General features: G+C 61.0%; 1 protein-coding gene across 1 annotated transcript in view; it reads right to left on the bottom strand.

Annotated features, from left to right (window-relative positions):
* LOC139240297 (cell adhesion molecule CEACAM5-like) overlaps positions 1-22,338 on the bottom strand; it is a 132,106-nt gene that overhangs the window by 36,222 nt on the left and 73,546 nt on the right. The window contains exon 14 of the mRNA XM_070868759.1: positions 19,614-19,670. Within this exon, the coding sequence (XP_070724860.1) occupies positions 19,614-19,670 (57 nt within the window). The remainder of the gene's footprint in view (positions 1-19,613; positions 19,671-22,338) is intronic.

Here is a 22,338-nt window from a genome sequence, read left to right as displayed (position 1 = left end):
GTGACCCAGAATCCCTCCCACCCAGGGTGACCCACTGACCCCTCCCAACAAGAGTGATACAGAGCCCCTCCCACCCAGTGACCTATTGACTCCTCCCACCCAGAGTGACTCATTGAGCCCTCCCACCCAGAGTGACTCACTGACCCCTCCCTACCAGACTCTCCCACTGACATCTCCCACCCAGAATGATGCACTGATCCTTCCCGTCCAGAGTGACCCACTGACCCCTCCCACCCAGAGTGACCCACTGACACCTCCCACCCAGAGCGACCCACTGACCCCTCCCACCCAGAGTGACCCACTGACCCCTCCCACCCAGAGTGACCCACTGACCCCTCCCACCCAGAGTGACCCACTGATCCCTCCCACCCTGAGTGACCCACTGACCCCTCCCACCCAGAGTGACGCACTGACCCCTCTCACCCAGAGGGACCCACTGACCCCTCCCACCCAGAGGGACCCACTGACCGCTCCCAGCAAGAGTGACCCGCTGACCCCTCCAACCCAGAGTGATCCTGAGCCACTCCCACAGAGAGTGACCCAGAGCCACTCTCACCCAGAGTGACCCACTGACCCCTCCCACCCAGTGTGACCCACTGACCCCTCCCACCCAGAGTGACGAAGAGCCACTCCCACCCAGAGTGACCCAGTGACCCCTCCCACCCAGTGTGACCCACTGACCTCTCCCACCCAGACTGTCCCACTGACACCTCCCACCCAGAGTGACTCTCTGACCGTTCCCACCCAGAGTGACCCAGAGCCCCTCCCACCCAGAGCGACCCACTGACCCCTCGCACCCAGTGTGACCCACTGACCCCTCCCACCCAGAGTGACCCAGAGCCCCTCCCACGCAGAGTGACCTACTGAACTTTCCCACCAAGAGTGACCCAGGGCCCCGATCACCCAGAGTGACCCATTGACCCCTCACACCCAGATTGACCCACTGACCCCTTCCACCCAGAGTGACCCACTGACAGCTCCCACCCAGAGCGACACACTGACCCCTCCCACCCAGAGTGAACCAATGACCACTCCCAACCAGAGTGACCAATGACCCCTCCCACCCAGCGACCCAGAGTCCCTCCCACCCAGTGACACACAACCCCTCGCACCCAGAGTGACCCACTGACCCCTCCCAATCAGTGGCCCAGAGACCCTCCCACTCAGAATGACACACTGTCTCCTCCCACCCAGAGTTACCCAATGACCCTTCCCACCCAGAGTGACCCACTGACCCTTACCACCCAGAGTGACCCACTAGACCCCTCCCACCCGGAGTCACCCACTGGCCCTTCCCACCCAGATTGACCCACTGACCTCTCCGACCCAGAGTAAACCAGGGTCCCTCTCACCCAGAGTGAACCAGAACCCCTCACACCCAGACTGACCTATTGACCCCTCCCACCCAGAGTGACCCACTGAACCCGCCCACCGAGAGTTACCCAGGGCCCCTCCCACCCAGTGAGCCACTGACCGCTCCCATCCAAAGTGACCCACTGATCCCTCCAACCCAGAGTGACCCTGAACCCCTCCCACCAAGAGTGACCCACTGACCCCTCCCACCCAGATACACCCACTGGCCCCTCCCATCCAGATTGACCCACTGACCCCTCCCACCCAGAGTGACCCACTGACCCCTCCCACGCAGAGTGACGCACTGACCCCTCCCACCCAGAGTGATCCAATGCCCCCCCGCACCCAGACTGACCCATGGAACACTCCCAGCGAGTGACCCAGAGCCGCTCCCACACAGTGAACCACTGACCCCTCCCACCCAGAGTGACCCACTGACCCCTCCCACCCAGAGTGAACCAGAGCCCCTCCCACCCAGTGACCCACTGACCCCTCGCACCCAGAGTGACCCACAGATCCCTCCCACCCAGAGTGACCCACTGACCCCTCCCACCCAGAGTGACCCAATTCCCTCCCCCACCGAGACTGACCCATGGACCCCACCCACCGAGTGACCCAGAGCCACTGCCACACAGTGAACCACTATCCCCTCCCATCCAGTGTGACCCAGAATCCCTCCCACCCAGGGTGACCCACTGACCCCTCCCAACAAGAGTGATCCAGAGCCCCTCCCAACCAGTGACCTATTGACTCCTCCCACCCAGAGTGACTCATTGACCCCTCCCACCCAGATTGTCCCACTGACCACTCCCACCCAGTGACGCACTGATCCTTCCCACCCAGAGTGACCCACTGACCCCTCCCTCCCAGAGTGACCCACTGACCCCTCCAACCCAGAGTGAACCAGAGCCCCTCCCACCCAGAGTGACCCACTGACCCCCCCACCTAGACTGTCCCACTGACATCTCCCACCCAGAAAGATGCACTGACCTCTCCCACCCAGAGTGACCCACTGAACCCTCCCACCCAGACTGTCCCACTGACTACTTCCACCCAGAGTGACCCACTGATCCCTCCAACCCAGAGTGACCCACTGATCCCTCCCATCCCAGAGTGACCCACTGACACCTCCCACCCAGAGCGACCCACTGACCCCTCCCACCCAGAGTGACCCACTGACCCCTCCCATCCAGAATGATGCACTGACCTCTCCCACCCAGAGTGACCCACTGACCCCCCCACCCAGAGTGGCACACGGACCGCTCTTACCCAGAGTGACCCACTGACCCCTCCCACCAAGAGTGACTCACTGACATCTCCCACCTAGAGTGAACCAATGACCACTCCAAACTAGAGTGACCCACTGACCCCTCCCACCCAGAGTGACCCACTGACCCCTCCCACCCAGAGTGAACCAGAGCCCCTCCCACCCAGTGACCCACTGACCCCTCCCACCCAGAGGGACCCACTAACCCCTCCCAACGAAAGTGACCCACTGACCCCTCCCTTCCAGAGTGAAGCAGAGCCCCTCCCACCCAGTGTGACCCACTGAACCCTCCCACCCAGTCTGCACGACTGACCACTCCCACCCAGTGACCCACTGATCCCTCCCACCCAGAGTGACCCACTGACCCCTCCCACCCAGAGTGAACCACTGATCCCTCCCACCCAGAGTGAACCAGAGCCCTTCCCACCCAGAGTGACCCACTGACCCCTCCCACCCAGAGGGACCCTCTAACCCCTCCCAACTAAAGTGACCCACTGATCCCTCCCACCCAGAGTGAACCAGAGCCCCTCCCACCCAGAGTGACCCACTGACCCCTCCCACCTAGACTGTCCCACTGACATCTCCCACCCAAAAAGATGCACTGACCTCTCGCACCCAGAGTGACCCACTGAACCCTCCCACCCAGACTGTCCCACTGACTACTCCCACCCAGAGTGACCCACTGATCCCTCCCACCCAGAGTGACCCACTGATCCCTCCCGCCCAGAGTGACCCACTGACCACTCCCATCCCAGAGTGACCCACTGACACCTCCACCCAGAGCGACCCACTGATCCCTCCCATCCAGAATGATGCACTGACCTCTCCCACCCAGAGTGACCCACTGACCCCCCCACCCAGAGTGGCACACGGACCCCTCTTACCCAGAGTGACCCACAGACCCCTCCCACCAAGAGTGACTCACTGACCCCTCCCACCGAGAGTGAACCAATGACCACTCCAAACCAGAGTGACCAATGACCCCTCCCACCCAACAACCCAGTGCCCCTCCCACCCAGTGACACACAGCCCCTCGCACCCAGAGTGACCCACTGACCCCTCCCACCCGGAGTGACCCACTGACCCCTACCACCCAAAGTGACCCACTGACCCCTCCCATGCAGAGTCACCCACTGGCCCCTCCCACCCAGATTGACCCACTGACCTCTCCTACCCAGAGTAAACCATGGTCCCTCTCACCCAGAGTGAACGAGAGCCCCTCCCACCCAGACTGACCTATTGACCCCTCCCACCCAGAGTGACCCACTGAACCCACCCACCGTGAGTTACCCAGGGCCCCTCCCACCCAGACTGACCCAGAGCCCTCCCACCCAGAGTGACCCACTGACCCCTCCCATCCAGAATGATGCACTGACCTCTCCCACCCAGAGTGACCCATGGAACGCTCCCACCCAGACTGCCCCACTGACCACTTCCACCCAGTGACCCACTGATCCCTCCCACCCAGAGTGACCCACTGACCCCTCCCACCCAGAGTGACCCACAGATCCCTCCCACCCAGAGTGAACCAGAGCCCTTCCCACCCAGAGTGACCCACTGACCCCTCCCACCCAGAGGGACCCACTAACCCCTCCCAACTAAAGTGACCCACTGACCCCTCCCACCCAGAGTGAAGCAGAGCCCCTCCCACCCAGAATGATGCACTGATCCCTCCCGCCCAGAGTGACCCACTGACCCCTCCCACCCAGAGTGACCCACTGACACCTCCCACCCAGAGCGACCCACTGACCCCTCCCACCCAGAGTGACCCACTGACCCCTCCCACCCAGAGTGACCCACTGACCCCTCCCACCCAGAGTGACCCACTGACACCTCCCACCCAGAGTGACGCACTGATCCCTCCCATCTAGAATGATGCACTGACCACTCCCACCCAGAGTGACCCACTGAACCCTCCCACCCAGTCTGCCCCACTGACCACTCCCACCCAGTGACCCACTGAACCCTCCCACCCAGAGTGACCCACTGACCCCTCCCACCCAGAGTGACCCACAGATCCCTCCCACCCAGAGTGAACCAGAGCCCTTCCCACCCAGAGTGACCCACTGACCCCTCCCACCCAGAGTGACCCACTGACCCCTCCCACCCAGAGTGACCCACTGACCCCTCCCACCCAGAGTGACCCACTGACACCTCCCACCCAGAGTGACCCACTGACGCCTCCCACCCAGAATGACCCTCTGATCCCTCCCACCCAGAGTGAACCAGAGCCCTTCCCACCCAGAGTGACCCACTGACCCCTCCCACCCAGAGGGACCCACTAACCCCTCCCAACGAAAGTGACCCACTGACCCCTCCCTTCCAGAGTGAAGCAGACCCCCTCCCACCCAGTGTGACCCACTGAACCCTCCCACCCAGTCTGCACGACTGACCACTCCCACCCAGTGACCCACTGATCCCTCCCACCCAGAGTGACCCACTGACCCCTCCCACCCAGAGTGAACCACTGATCCCTCCCACCCAGAGTGAACCAGAGCCCTTCCCACCCAGAGTGACCCACTGACCCCTCCCTCCCAGAGGGACCCTCTAACCCCTCCCAACTAAAGTAACCCACTGATCCCTCCCACCCAGAGTGAACCAGAGCCCCTCCCACCCAGAGTGACCCACTGACCCCTCCCACCTAGACTGTCCCACTGACATCTCCCACCCAAAAAGATGCACTGACCTCTCCCACCCAGAGTGACCCACTGAACCCTCCCACCCAGACTGTCCCACTGACTACTCCCACCCAGAGTGACCCACTGATCCCTCCCACCCAGAGTGACGCACTGATCCCTCCCGCCCAGAGTGACCCACTGACCACTCCCATCCCAGAGTGACCCACTGACACCTCCCACCCAGAGCGACCCACTGATCCCTCCCATCCAGAATGATGCACTGACCTCTCCCACCCAGAGTGACCCACTGACCCCCCCACCCAGAGTGGCACACGGACCCCTCTTACCCAGAGTGACCCACAGACCCCTCCCACCAAGAGTGACTCACTGACCCCTCCCACCGAGAGTGAACCAATGACCACTCCAAACCAGAGTGACCAATGACCCCTCCCACCCAACAACCCAGAGCCCCTCCCACCCAGTGACACACAGCCCCTCGCACCCAGAGTGACCCACTGACCCCTCCCATCCGGAGTGACCCACTGACCCCTACCACCCAGAGTGACCCACTGACCCCTCCCATGCAGAGTCACCCACTGGCCCCTCCCACCCAGATTGACCCACTGACCTCTCCTACCCAGAGTAAACCATGGTCCCTCTCACCCAGAGTGAACGAGAGCCCCTCCCACCCAGACTGACCTATTGACCCCTCCCACCCAGAGTGACCCACTGAACCCACCCACCGTGAGTTACCCAGGGCCCCTCCCACCCAGACTGACCCAGAGCCCTCCCACCCAGAGTGACCCACTGACCCCTCCCATCCAGAATGATGCACTGACCTCTCCCACCCAGAGTGACCCATGGAACGCTCCCACCCAGACTGCCCCACTGACCACTTCCACCCAGTGACCCACTGATCCCTCCCACCCAGAGTGACCCACTGACCCCTCCCACCCAGAGTGACCCACAGATCCCTCCCACCCAGAGTGAACCAGAGCCCTTCCCACCCAGAGTGACCCACTGACCCCTCCCACCCAGAGGGACCCACTAACCCCTCCCAACTAAAGTGACCCACTGACCCCTCCCACCCAGAGTGAAGCAGAGCCCCTCCCACCCAGAATGATGCACTGATCCCTCCCGCCCAGAGTGACCCACTGACCCCTCCCACCCAGAGTGACGCACTGACACCTCCCACCCAGAGCGACCCACTGACCCCTCCCACCCAGAGTGACCCACTGACCCCTCCCACCCAGAGTGACCCACTGACACCTCCCACCCAGAGTGACCCACTGACGACTCCCACCCAGAGTGACGCACTGATCCCTCCCATCTAGAATGATGCACTGACCACTCCCACCCAGAGTGACCCACTGAACCCTCCCACCCAGTCTGCCCCACTGACCACTCCCACCCAGTGACCCACTGAACCCTCCCACCCAGAGTGACCCACTGACCCCTCCCACCCAGAGTGACCCACTGAACCCTCCCACCCAGACTGTCCCAGAGCCCTCCCACCCAGAGTGACCCACTGACCCCTCCCACCCAGAGTGACCCACTGACCCCTCCCACCCAGAGTGACCCACTGACCCCTCCCACCCAGAGTGACCCACTGACACCTCCCACCCAGAGTGACCCACTGACGCCTCCCACCCAGAATGACCCTCTGATCCCTCCCACCCAGAGTGAACCAGAGCTCTTCCCACCCAGAGTGACCCACTGACCCCTCCCACCCAGAGGGACCCACTAACCCCTCCCAACGAAAGTGACCCACTGACCCCTCCCTTCCAGAGTGAAGCAGAGCCCCTCCCACCCAGTGTGACCCACTGAACCCTCCCACCCAGTCTGCACGACTGACCACTCCCACCCAGTGACCCACTGATCCCTCCCACCCAGAGTGACCCACTGACCCCTCCCACCCAGAGTGAACCACTGATCCCTCCCACCCAGAGTGAACCAGAGCCCTTCCCACCCAGAGTGACCCACTGACCCCTCCCACCCAGAGGGACCCTCTAACCCCTCCCAACTAAAGTGACCCACTGATCCCTCCCACCCAGAGTGAACCAGAGCCCCTCCCACCCAGAGTGACCCACTGACCCCTCCCACCTAGACTGTCCCACTGACATCTCCCACCCAAAAAGATGCACTGACCTCTCCCACCCAGAGTGACCCACTGAACCCTCCCACCCAGACTGTCCCACTGACTACTCCCACCCAGAGTGACCCACTGATCCCTCCCACCCAGAGTGACGCACTGATCCCTCCCGCCCAGAGTGACCCACTGACCACTCCCATCCCAGAGTGACCCACTGACACCTCCCACCCAGAGCGACCCACTGATCCCTCCCATCCAGAATGATGCACTGACCTCTCCCACCCAGAGTGACCCACTGACCCCCCCACCCAGAGTGGCACACGGACCCCTCTTACCCAGAGTGACCCACAGACCCCTCCCACCAAGAGTGACTCACTGACCCCTCCCACCGAGAGTGAACCAATGACCACTCCAAACCAGAGTGACCAATGACCCCTCCCACCCAACAACCCAGAGCCCCTCCCACCCAGTGACACACAGCCCCTCGCACCCAGAGTGACCCACTGACCCCTCCCACCCGGAGTGACCCACTGACCCCTACCACCCAGAGTGACCCACTGACCCCTCCCATGCAGAGTCACCCACTGGCCCCTCCCACCCAGATTGACCCACTGACCTCTCCTACCCAGAGTAAACCATGGTCCCTCTCACCCAGAGTGAACGAGAGCCCCTCCCACCCAGACTGACCTATTGACCCCTCCCACCCAGAGTGACCCACTGAACCCACCCACCGTGAGTTACCCAGGGCCCCTCCCACCCAGACTGACCCAGAGCCCTCCCACCCAGAGTGACCCACTGACCCCTCCCATCCAGAATGATGCACTGACCTCTCCCACCCAGAGTGACCCATGGAACGCTCCCACCCAGACTGCCCCACTGACCACTTCCACCCAGTGACCCACTGATCCCTCCCACCCAGAGTGACCCACTGACCCCTCCCACCCAGAGTGACCCACAGATCCCTCCCACCCAGAGTGAACCAGAGCCCTTCCCACCCAGAGTGACCCACTGACCCCTCCCACCCAGAGGGACCCACTAACCCCTCCCAACTAAAGTGACCCACTGACCCCTCCCACCCAGAGTGAAGCAGAGCCCCTCCCACCCAGAATGATGCACTGATCCCTCCCGCCCAGAGTGACCCACTGACCCCTCCCACCCAGAGTGACCCACTGACACCTCCCACCCAGAGCGACCCACTGACCCCTCCCACCCAGAGTGACCCACTGACCCCTCCCACCCAGAGTGACCCACTGACCCCTCCCACCCAGAGTGACCCACTGACACCTCCCACCCAGAGTGACCCACTGACGACTCCCACCCAGAGTGACGCACTGATCCCTCCCATCTAGAATGATGCACTGACCACTCCCACCCAGAGTGACCCACTGAACCCTCCCACCCAGTCTGCCCCACTGACCACTCCCACCCAGTGACCCACTGAACCCTCCCACCCAGAGTGACCCACTGACCCCTCCCACCCAGAGTGACCCACTGATCCCTCCCACCCAGACTGACCCAGAGCCCTCCCACCCAGAGTGACCCACTGACCCCTCCCATCCAGAATGATGCACTGACCTCTCCCACCCAGAGTGACCCATGGAACGCTCCCACCCAGAGTGAACGAGAGCCCCTCCCACCCAGACTGACCTATTGACCCCTCCCACCCAGAGTGACCCACTGAACCCACCCACCGTGAGTTACCCAGGGCCCCTCCCACCCAGACTGACCCAGAGCCCTCCCACCCAGAGTGACCCACTGACCCCTCCCATCCAGAATGATGCACTGACCTCTCCCACCCAGAGTGACCCATGGAACGCTCCCACCCAGACTGCCCCACTGACCACTTCCACCCAGTGACCCACTGATCCCTCCCACCCAGAGTGACCCACTGACCCCTCCCACCCAGAGTGACCCACAGATCCCTCCCACCCAGAGTGAATCAGAGCCCTTCCCACCCAGAGTGACCCACTGACCCCTCCCACCCAGAGGGACCCACTAACCCCTCCCAACTAAAGTGACCCACTGACCCCTCCCACCCAGAGTGAAGCAGAGCCCCTCCCACCCAGAATGATGCACTGATCCCTCCCGCCCAGAGTGACCCACTGACCCCTCCCACCCAGAGTGACCCACTGACACCTCCCACCCAGAGCGACCCACTGACCCCTCCCACCCAGAGTGACCCACTGACCCCTCCCACCCAGAGTGACCCACTGACACCTCCCACCCAGAGTGACCCACTGACGACTCCCACCCAGAGTGACGCACTGATCCCTCCCATCTAGAATGATGCACTGACCACTCCCACCCAGAGTGACCCACTGAACCCTCCCACCCAGTCTGCCCCACTGACCACTCCCACCCAGTGACCCACTGAACCCTCCCACCCAGAGTGACCCACTGACCCCTCCCACCCAGAGTGACCCACTGAACCCTCCCACCCAGACTGTCCCAGAGCCCTCCCACCCAGAGTGACCCACTGACCCCTCCCACCCAGAGTGACCCACTGACCCCTCCCACCCAGAGTGACCCACTGACCCCTCCCACCCAGAGTGACCCACTGACACCTCCCACCCAGAGTGACCCACTGACGCCTCCCACCCAGAATGACCCTCTGATCCCTCCCACCCAGAGTGAACCAGAGCCCTTCCCACCCAGAGTGACCCACTGACCCCTCCCACCCAGAGGGACCCACTAACCCCTCCCAACGAAAGTGACCCACTGACCCCTCCCTTCCAGAGTGAAGCAGAGCCCCTCCCACCCAGTGTGACCCACTGAACCCTCCCACCCAGTCTGCACGACTGACCACTCCCACCCAGTGACCCACTGATCCCTCCCACCCAGAGTGACCCACTGACCCCTCCCACCCAGAGTGAACCACTGATCCCTCCCACCCAGAGTGAACCAGAGCCCTTCCCACCCAGAGTGACCCACTGACCCCTCCCACCCAGAGGGACCCTCTAACCCCTCCCAACTAAAGTGACCCACTGATCCCTCCCACCTAGAGTGAACCAGAGCCCCTCCCACCCAGAGTGACCCACTGACCCCTCCCACCTAGACTGTCCCACTGACATCTCCCACCCAAAAAGATGCACTGACCTCTCCCACCCAGAGTGACCCACTGAACCCTCCCACCCAGACTGTCCCACTGACTACTCCCACCCAGAGTGACCCACTGATCCCTCCCACCCAGAGTGACCCACTGATCCCTCCCGCCCAGAGTGACCCACTGACCACTCCCATCCCAGAGTGACCCACTGACACCTCCCACCCAGAGCGACCCACTGATCCCTCCCATCCAGAATGATGCACTGACCTCTCCCACCCAGAGTGACCCACTGACCCCCCCACCCAGAGTGGCACACGGACCCCTCTTACCCAGAGTGACCCACAGACCCCTCCCACCAAGAGTGACTCACTGACCCCTCCCACCGAGAGTGAACCAATGACCACTCCAAACCAGAGTGACCAATGACCCCTCCCACCCAACAACCCAGAGCCCCTCCCACCCAGTGACACACAGCCCCTCGCACCCAGAGTGACCCACTGACCCCTCCCACCCGGAGTGACCCACTGACCCCTACCACCCAGAGTGACCCACTGACCCCTCCCATGCAGAGTCACCCACTGGCCCCTCCCACCCAGATTGACCCACTGACCTCTCCTACCCAGAGTAAACCATGGTCCCTCTCACCCAGAGTGAACGAGAGCCCCTCCCACCCAGACTGACCTATTGACCCCTCCCACCCAGAGTGACCCACTGAACCCACCCACCGTGAGTTACCCAGGGCCCCTCCCACCCAGACTGACCCAGAGCCCTCCCACCCAGAGTGACCCACTGACCCCTCCCATCCAGAATGATGCACTGACCTCTCCCACCCAGAGTGACCCATGGAACGCTCCCACCCAGACTGCCCCACTGACCACTTCCACCCAGTGACCCACTGATCCCTCCCACCCAGAGTGACCCACTGACCCCTCCCACCCAGAGTGACCCACAGATCCCTCCCACCCAGAGTGAACCAGAGCCCTTCCCACCCAGAGTGACCCACTGACCCCTCCCACCCAGAGGGACCCACTAACCCCTCCCAACTAAAGTGACCCACTGACCCCTCCCACCCAGAGTGAAGCAGAGCCCCTCCCACCCAGAATGATGCACTGATCCCTCCCGCCCAGAGTGACCCACTGACCCCTCCCACCCAGAGTGACCCACTGACACCTCCCACCCAGAGCGACCCACTGACCCCTCCCACCCAGAGTGACCCACTGACCCCTCCCACCCAGAGTGACCCACTGACCCCTCCCACCCAGAGTGACCCACTGACACCTCCCACCCAGAGTGACCCACTGACGACTCCCACCCAGAGTGACGCACTGATCCCTCCCATCTAGAATGATGCACTGACCACTCCCACCCAGAGTGACCCACTGAACCCTCCCACCCAGTCTGCCCCACTGACCACTCCCACCCAGTGACCCACTGAACCCTCCCACCCAGAGTGACCCACTGACCCCTCCCACCCAGAGTGACCCACTGATCCCTCCCACCCAGACTGACCCAGAGCCCTCCCACCCAGAGTGACCCACTGACCCCTCCCATCCAGAATGATGCACTGACCTCTCCCACCCAGAGTGACCCATGGAACGCTCCCACCCAGACTGCCCCACTGACCACTTCCACCCAGTGACCCACTGATCCCTTCCACCCAGAGTGACCCACTGACCCCTCCCACCCAGAGTGACCCACAGATCCCTCCCACCCAGAGTGAACCAGAGCCCTTCCCACCCAGAGTGACCCACTGACCCCTCCCACCCAGAGGGACCCACTAACCCCTCCCAACTAAAGTGACCCACTGACCCCTCCCACCCAGAGTGAAGCAGAGCCCCTCCCACCCAGAATGATGCACTGATCCCTCCCGCCCAGTGACCCACTGACCCCTCCCACCCAGAGTGACCCACTGACACCTCCCACCCAGAGTGAACCAGAGCCCTTCCCACCCAGAGTGACCCACTGACCCCTCCCACCCAGAGGGACCCACTAACCCCTCCCAACGAAAGTGACCCACTGACCCCTCCCTTCCAGAGTGAAGCAGAGCCCCTCCCACCCAGTGTGACCCACTGAACCCTCCCACCCAGTCTGCACGACTGACCACTCCCACCCAGTGACCCACTGATCCCTCCCACCCAGAGTGACCCACTGACCCCTCCCACCCAGAGTGAACCACTGATCCCTCCCACCCAGAGTGAACCAGAGCCCTTCCCACCCAGAGTGACCCACTGACCCCTCCCACCCAGAGGGACCCTCTAACCCCTCCCAACTAAAGTGACCCACTGATCCCTCCCACCCAGAGTGAACCAGAGCCCCTCCCATCCAGAGTGACCCACTGACCCCTCCCACCTAGACTGTCCCACTGACATCTCCCACCCAAAAAGATGCACTGACCTCTCCCACCCAGAGTGACCCACTGAACCCTCCCACCCAGACTGTCCCACTGACTACTCCCACCCAGAGTGACCCACTGATCCCTCCCACCCAGAGTGACCCACTGATCCCTCCCGCCCAGAGTGACCCACTGACCACTCCCATCCCAGAGTGACCCACTGACACCTCCCACCCAGAGCGACCCACTGATCCCTCCCATCCAGAATGATGCACTGACCTCTCCCACCCAGAGTGACCCACTGACCCCCCCACCCAGAGTGGCACACGGACCCCTCTTACCCAGAGTGACCCACAGACCCCTCCCACCAAGAGTGACTCACTGACCCCTCCCACCGAGAGTGAACCAATGACCACTCCAAACCAGAGTGACCAATGACCCCTCCCACCCAACAACCCAGAGCCCCTCCCACCCAGTGACACACAGCCCCTCGCACCCAGAGTGACCCACTGACCCCTCCCACCCGGAGTGACCCACTGACCCCTACCACCCAGAGTGACCCACTGACCCCTCCCATGCAGAGTCACCCACTGGCCCCTCCCACCCAGATTGACCCACTGACCTCTCCTACCCAGAGTAAACCATGGTCCCTCTCACCCAGAGTGAACGAGAGCCCCTCCCACCCAGACTGACCTATTGACCCCTCCCACCCAGAGTGACCCACTGAACCCACCCACCGTGAGTTACCCAGGGCCCCTCCCACCCAGACTGACCCAGAGCCCTCCCACCCAGAGTGACCCACTGACCCCTCCCATCCAGAATGATGCACTGACCTCTCCCACCCAGAGTGACCCATGGAACGCTCCCACCCAGACTGCCCCACTGACCACTTCCACCCAGTGACCCACTGATCCCTCCCACCCAGAGTGACCCACTGACCCCTCCCACCCAGAGTGACCCACAGATCCCTCCCACCCAGAGTGAACCAGAGCCCTTCCCACCCAGAGTGACCCACTGACCCCTCCCACCCAGAGGGACCCACTAACCCCTCCCAACTAAAGTGACCCACTGACCCCTCCCACCCAGAGTGAAGCAGAGCCCCTCCCACCCAGAATGATGCACTGATCCCTCCCGCCCAGAGTGACCCACTGACCCCTCCCACCCAGAGTGACCCACTGACACCTCCCACCCAGAGCGACCCACTGACCCCTCCCACCCAGAGTGACCCACTGACCCCTCCCACCCAGAGTGACCCACTGACCCCTCCCACCCAGAGTGACCCACTGACACCTCCCACCCAGAGTGACCCACTGACGACTCCCACCCAGAGTGACGCACTGATCCCTCCCATCTAGAATGATGCACTGACCACTCCCACCCAGAGTGACCCACTGAACCCTCCCACCCAGTCTGCCCCACTGACCACTCCCACCCAGTGACCCACTGAACCCTCCCACCCAGAGTGACCCACTGACCCCTCCCACCCAGAGTGACCCACTGATCCCTCCCACCCAGACTGACCCAGTGCCCTCCCACCCAGAGTGACCCACTGACCCCTCCCATCCAGAATGATGCACTGACCTCTCCCACCCAGAGTGACCCATGGAACGCTCCCACCCAGACTGCCCCACTGACCACTTCCACCCAGTGACCCACTGATCCCTTCCACCCAGAGTGACCCACTGACCCCTCCCACCCAGAGTGACCCACAGATCCCTCCCACCCAGAGTGAACCAGAGCCCTTCCCACCCAGAGTGACCCACTGACCCCTCCCACCCAGAGGGACCCACTAACCCCTCCCAACTAAAGTGACCCACTGACCCCTCCCACCCAGAGTGAAGCAGAGTCCCTCCCACCCAGAATGATGCACTGATCCCTCCCGCCCAGTGACCCACTGACCCCTCCCACCCAGAGTGACCCACTGACACCTCCCACCCAGAGTGAACCAGAGCCCTTCCCACCCAGAGTGACCCACTGACCCCTCCCACCCAGAGGGACCCACTAACCCCTCCCAACGAAAGTGACCCACTGACCCCTCCCTTCCAGAGTGAAGCAGAGCCCCTCCCACCCAGTGTGACCCACTGAACCCTCCCACCCAGTCTGCACGACTGACCACTCCCACCCAGTGACCCACTGATCCCTCCCACCCAGAGTGACCCACTGACCCCTCCCACCCAGAGTGAACCACTGATCCCTCCCACCCAGAGTGAACCAGAGCCCTTCCCACCCAGAGTGACCCACTGACCCCTCCCACCCAGAGGGACCCTCTAACCCCTCCCAACTAAAGTGACCCACTGATCCCTCCCACCCAGAGTGAACCAGAGCCCCTCCCATCCAGAGTGACCCACTGACCCCTCCCACCTAGACTGTCCCACTGACATCTCCCACCCAAAAAGATGCACTGACCTCTCCCACCCAGAGTGACCCACTGAACCCTCCCACCCAGACTGTCCCACTGACTACTCCCACCCAGAGTGACCCACTGATCCCTCCCACCCAGAGTGACCCACTGATCCCTCCCGCCCAGAGTGACCCACTGACCACTCCCATCCCAGAGTGACCCACTGACACCTCCCACCCAGAGCGACCCACTGATCCCTCCCATCCAGAATGATGCACTGACCTCTCCCACCCAGAGTGACCCACTGACCCCCCCACCCAGAGTGGCACACGGACCCCTCTTACCCAGAGTGACCCACAGACCCCTCCCACCAAGAGTGACTCACTGACCCCTCCCACCGAGAGTGAACCAATGACCACTCCAAACCAGAGTGACCAATGACCCCTCCCACCCAACAACCCAGAGCCCCTCCCACCCAGTGACACACAGCCCCTCCCACCCGGAGTGACCCACTGACCCCTCCCATGCAGAGTCACCCACTGGCCCCTCCCACCCAGATTGACCCACTGACCTCTCCTACCCAGAGTAAACCATGGTCCCTCTCACCCAGAGTGAACGAGAGCCCCTCCCACCCAGACTGACCTATTGACCCCTCCCACCCAGAGTGACCCACTGAACCCACCCACCGTGAGTTACCCAGGGCCCCTCCCACCCAGACTGACCCAGAGCCCTCCCACCCAGAGTGACCCACTGACCCCTCCCATCCAGAATGATGCACTGACCTCTCCCACCCAGAGTGACCCATGGAACGCTCCCACCCAGACTGCCCCACTGACCACTTCCACCCAGTGACCCACTGATCCCTCCCACCCAGAGTGACCCACTGACCCCTCCCACCCAGAGTGACCCACAGATCCCTCCCACCCAGAGTGAACCAGAGCCCTTCCCACCCAGAGTGACCCACTGACCCCTCCCACCCAGAGGGACCCACTAACCCCTCCCAACTAAAGTGACCCACTGACCCCTCCCACCCAGAGTGAAGCAGAGCCCCTCCCACCCAGAATGATGCACTGATCCCTCCCGCCCAGAGTGACCCACTGACCCCTCCCACCCAGAGTGACCCACTGACACCTCCCACCCAGAGCGACCCACTGACCCCTCCCACCCAGAGTGACCCACTGACCCCTCCCACCCAGAGTGACCCACTGACCCCTCCCACCCAGAGTGACCCACTGACACCTCCCACCCAGAGTGACCCACTGACGACTCCCACCCAGAGTGACGCACTGATCCCTCCCATCTAGAATGATGCACTGACCACTCCCACCCAGAGTGACCCACTGAACCCTCCCACCCAGTCTGCCCCACTGACCACTCCCACCCAGTGACCCACTGAACCCTCCCACCCAGAGTGACCCACTGACCCCTCCCACCCAGAGTGACCCACTGATCCCTCCCACCCAGACTGACCCAGAGCCCTCCCACCCAGAGTGACCCACTGACCCCTCCCATCCAGAATGATGCACTGACCTCTCCCACCCAGAGTGACCCATGGAACGCTCCCACCCAGACTGCCCCACTGACCACTTCCACCCAGTGACCCACTGATCCCTTCCACCCAGAGTGACCCACTGACCCCTCCCACCCAGAGTGACCCACAGATCCCTCCCACCCAGAGTGAACCAGAGCCCTTCCCACCCAGAGTGACCCACTGACCCCTCCCACCCAGAGGGACCCACTAACCCCTCCCAACTAAAGTGACCCACTGACCCCTCCCACCCAGAGTGAAGCAGAGCCCCTCCCACCCAGAATGATGCACTGATCCCTCCCGCCCAGTGACCCACTGACCCCTCCCACCCAGAGTGACCCACTGACACCTCCCACCCAGAGCGACCCACTGACCCCTCCCACCCAGAGTGACCCACTGACCCCTCCCACCCAGAGTGACCCACTGACCCCTCCCACCCAGAGTGACCCACTGACACCTCCCACCCAGAGTGACCCACTGACGACTCCCACCCAGAGTGACGCACTGATCCCTCCCATCTAGAATGATGCACTGACCACTCCCACCCAGAGTGACCCACTGAACCCTCCCACCCAGTCTGCCCCACTGACCACTCCCACCCAGTGACCCACTGAACCCTCCCACCCAGAGTGACCCACTGACCCCTCCCACCCAGAGTGACCCACTGATCCCTCCCACCCAGAGTGAACCAGAGCCCTTCCCACCCAGAGTGACCCACTGACCCCTCCCACCCAGAGGGACCCACTAACCCCTCCCAACTAAAGTGACCCACTGACCCCTCCCTTCCAGAGTGAAGCAGAGCCCCTCCCACCCAGTGTGACCCACTGACCTCTTCCACCCAGAGTGACCCACTGATCCCTGCCACTCAGAGTGACACTGAGCCCCTCCCACCCAGAGTGACCCATAGCCACTCCCACCCAGAGTGACCCACTGACCCCTCGCACCGAGTGTGACCCACTGACCCCTCCCACCAAGATTGACCCACTGACCCCTCCCACCTAGAGTGCACCAATGACCACTCCCAACCAGAGTGACCAATGACCCCTCCCACCCAGCGACCCAGAGCCTCTCCCACCCAGTGACACACAGCCCCTCGCACCCAGAGTGACCCACTGACCCCTCCCAACCAGTGGCCCAGAGACCCTCCCACTCAGAATGACACACTGACCCCTCCCACCCAGAGTTACCCAATGACCCTTCCCACCCAGAGTGACCCACTGACCCCTACCACCCAGAATGACCCACTGACCCCTACCACCCAGAGTGAACCAGAGCCCCTCCCACCCAGTGACCCACTGACCCGTCGCACCCAGAGTGACCCACTGATCCCTCCCACCCAGAGTGACCCACTGACCCCTCCCACCCAGAGTGACCCAATTCCCCCCCCCCCACCGAGACTGACCCATGGACCCCACCCAACAAGTGACCCAGAGCCCCTCCCACACAGTGAACCACTATCCCCTCCCACCCAGGGTGACCCACTGACCCCTCCCAACAAGAGTGATCCAGAGCCCCTCTCAACCAGTGACCAATTGACTCCTCCCACCCAGAGTGACTCATTGACCCCTCCCACCCAGATTGTCCCACTGACCACTCCCACCCAGTGACCCACTGATCCCTCCCACCCAGAGTGAACCAGAGCCCCTCCCACCCAGAGTGACCCACTGACCCCTCCCACCCAGACTGTCCCACTGACATCTCCCACCCAGAAAGATGCACTGACCTCTCCCACCCAGAGTGACCCACTGAACCCTCCCACCCAGACTGTCCCACTGACTACTCCCACCCAGAGTGACCCACTGATCCCTCCCACCCACCCAGTGATCCAGAGCCACTCCCACCCAGTGACCCAGGGCCCCTCCCACCCTGAGTGACCCAGAGCCCCTCCCACCCAGAGTGACCCACTGATCCCTCCCACCCAGAGTGACCCTCTGACCCCTCTCACCCAGAGTGACTCACTCACCCCTCCCACCCAGAGTGATCCAATGACGCCTCCCACCCAGAGTGACCCACTGACCCCTACCACCCAGAGTGACCCAGTGACCTCTCCCACCCAGTGACCCACTGATCCCTCCCTCCTACAGTGACCCACTGACCACTCCCACCCAGAGTGACCCACTGCCCCCTTCCACCCAGAGTGACCCACTGACCCCTCACATCCAGAGTGACCCACTGATCCCTCCCTCCGAGAGTGACCTATTGACCCCTCCCACCCAGATTGACCCAATGACCCCCCACAGAGAGTGACCTACTGATCCCTCCCACCCAGAGTGACCCACTGACCCCTCCCACCCAGAGTGACCCAGTGCCCCTCCCACCCAGAGTGACCCACTGTCCCCTTCCACCCAGAGTGATCCACTGACCCCTCACATCCAGAGTGACCCACTGATCCCTCCCTCCGAGAGTGACCTATTGACCCCTCCCACCCAGATTGACCCAATGACCCCCCACAGAGAGTGAACTACTGATCCCTCCCACCCAGAGTGACCCACTGACCCCTCCCACCCAGAGTGACCCAGTGCCCCTCCCACCCAGAGTCACCCACTGGCCCCTCCAACCCAGAGTGACCCACTGACACCTCCCACCCAGAGTGACCCAGGGCTCCTCCCACCCAGAGTGATCGTAAGCCCCTCACACCCAGAGTGACCCACTGACCCTTCCCACCCAGAGTGACCCAGAACCCTTCCCACCCAGAGTGACCCACTGACCCCTCCCACCCAGAGTGACCCAGAGCCCCTCCCACCCAGTGACCCACTGACACCTCCCACCCAGAGTGACCCAGGGCTCCTCCCACCCAGAGTGAGCGTAAGCCCCTCCCACTCAGAGTGACTCACTGACCCTTCCCACCCAGAGTGACCCAGAGCCCCTCCCATCCAGAGTGACCCACTGAGCCACGGCCGACACTAGTTGCAATTCAGACTCTTCTGGCATGAAAACTAAACTACGCCAACCAGAAGCCACCTTTCCCAATACGTCTCGAAAAGCTCCGGCTTATTCCACTGCCATTGTATGCAATATTCTTTCATTATTAGCTACCTGCATCTTTGCCTTTGTGTAGCTTGCTCACTTTGGCGTATAAATCCACGGGAACATCTGCACAATGTGGAATCAAATCCAAAGATAGGTTTCACCAAAAATATATGGCAATATTGAATTTGTCAAATCACGATTTATTAATCACACCAAATCCTGTAGTTCAAAATGCCTTAGATCGAGGGAACACGAGTGTAACCAATCATTGAAGTTTATAGCACAGAATAATGTCATTCGGCCCCACAGGTCCATACCGGTGTTAATGCTCCTCTTGGACCTCCTCCCACCTTCTGCATCTCACCTCATTAACATTTCATTCTATTCCCTTCTCCCTCGTGGTTTATCTCACTCTCCTTTATGTTGTTCGCTTCAAGCACTGCCTGTGGTAGCGAACCCCACATTCTCACCACTCTCTGGGTAAAGGTTTCTCCTGAATTCCCCATTGGATTTATTCGTGACTGTCTTATATTTATGGTTCCATTTGTGTGCTATCTCCGGGGGGAGATGAAAACCCATTGATATTAACCAGGCTAATGCTCACATCAAAGTTGATACTTGCTTTTAAGTAATCCTGCAACCATAATGCATTGGGGTTATTTTCAGCCTAATATTGAATCTCTAATGCTTCTTCGGCAACACCTCCCAAACCCACGGCCTCTGCTGCTGTGTATCTGTAAAGCATGCACTCCCATGTTCTGCCACCAGGGAGCGCATCCCCTGAAGTCCCAATGGATCCCAGCGTCCCTTGGGAGCCCCTAAGGCCTGTTCCTCACTCTGGAGTGTCTTAATAAAGACTGAGGTCACTGTTACTTTAACCTCCCTGTGTGCAGTCTCATCTGTGTAAGGAACACAATAACTGGCGACGAGTATACGAATCCAACGCAAAGATGCAGCAAACTGTGGGCATCCTGGAGAAGTTCTCAGAGGGTGAGGACTGGGAAGCCTATGTCGAATGGCTCGACCAGTACTTTGTAGCCAACGAGCTGGACGGAGAAGGAAGCGCTGCAAAAAGGAGAGCGGTCCTCCTCACAGTCTGCGGGGCACCGACCTACAGCCTCATGAAGAATCTTCTGGCTCTGTTGAAACCCACAAATAAGTTGCATGAGGAGCTGTGTACACTGGTTCGGGAGCATCTTAACCCGAGGGAGATGTATCGGTTCTACATGTGCCAGCGATCTGAAGGTCAGGAAGTGGCGAGTTATGTCGCCGAGCTAAGACGACTTGCAGGACAATGTGAGTTTGATGGCTACCTGGAGCAGGTGCTTTTTTGTACTGGGCATTGGCCACGAGACCATTCTACGAAAACTTTTGACTGTAGAGACACCGACCCTCAGTAAGGCCATTGCGATAGCACAGGCATTTATGTCCACCAGTGATAACACCAAACAAATCTCTCAGCACACAAGTGCTAGCAATGTTCATAAATTAACTGGAACTGTGTTTGTGAGCAGAAATGTACAGGGCAACTACCAGCAGGCCTCAGGTGACCCAGATGACTCAGAGTCCCCAACAAAGGATGAATGCAAGGCAATTCACACCTTGTTGGCGTTGTGGAGGCTTCCATTCAGCCTATTCAGGCCGCTTCAAAGGGCATGTTTGCAAGAGCTGTGGAACAATGGGGCACCTCCAACGAGCTTGCAGCAAAACCTGCTAACCACCACGTGGCAGAGGAAGATCGGTCCATGGTGGAACAAAGCAATTTCGAGCCTCAGAGAGAGGAGGCAGATGCTGAAGTACACGGGGTGCACACATTTTCAACGAAATGTCCACCTATAATGCCAAATGTGTGAATGGCGTACCCGTAGCCATGGAACTGGACACTGGCGCTAGCCAATCCATAATGAGTAAAAAGATGTTTGAGAGACTGTGGTGCAACAAGGCACTCAGACCAGCCCTGAGCCCCATCCACATAAAACTGAGAACGTACACCAAAGAGCTCATCACTGTCCTGGGCAGCACCATGCTCAAGGTCATCTACAAGGGCACGGTGCATGAACTGCCACTCTGGATTGTCCCGGGCGATGGCCCCACACTGCTTGGAAGGTGCTGGCTGGGCAAAATCTGCTGGAATAGTGATGACATCCGAGCGCTATCACATGTTGATGAGGCCTCATGTACCCAGGTTCTTAACAAATTTCCTTCCCTTTTTGAGCCAGGCATTGGAAACTTTTCCGGGGTGAAGGTGCGGATCCACTTGGTCCCAGAGGCATGACCCATTCACCACAAGGCGTGAGCGGTACCTCACATGATGAGGGAGAGAGTGGAAATCGAGCTGGACAGGCTGCAATGTGAGGGCATCATCTCCCCAGTGGAATTCAGCGAGTGGGCCAGCCCGATTGTTGCAGTACTCAAAAGTGATGGCATGATCAGGATTTGCGTCGATTATAAAGTAACTCTTAATCGTTTCTTGGTGCGGGACCAATACCCGCTACCTAAGGCAGACGACCTATTTGCGACGCTGGCAGGAGGCAAGACGTTCACCAAGCTCAACCTGACTTCGGCCTACATGACGCAGGAGCTGGAGGAGTCTTCGAAGGGCCTCACCTGCATCAACACGCACAAGGGACTGTTCATCTAGAACAACTGCCCGTTTGGAATTCGGTCAGCTGCAGCGATCTTCCAGAGAAACATGCAGAGCCTACTCAAGTCAGTGCCACACACGGTGGTCTTTCAGGACGACATATTGGTCATGGGTCGGGACACCGCCGAGCACCTACAAAACCTGGAG

This window comes from Pristiophorus japonicus, chromosome 31 (genome assembly GCF_044704955.1).
Source record: "Pristiophorus japonicus isolate sPriJap1 chromosome 31, sPriJap1.hap1, whole genome shotgun sequence".
Lineage (NCBI taxonomy): Eukaryota > Metazoa > Chordata > Chondrichthyes > Pristiophoridae > Pristiophorus > Pristiophorus japonicus.
The sequence above is the reverse complement of the archived record's forward strand: the minus strand, read 5'-3'. Positions and strand labels throughout refer to the sequence as shown.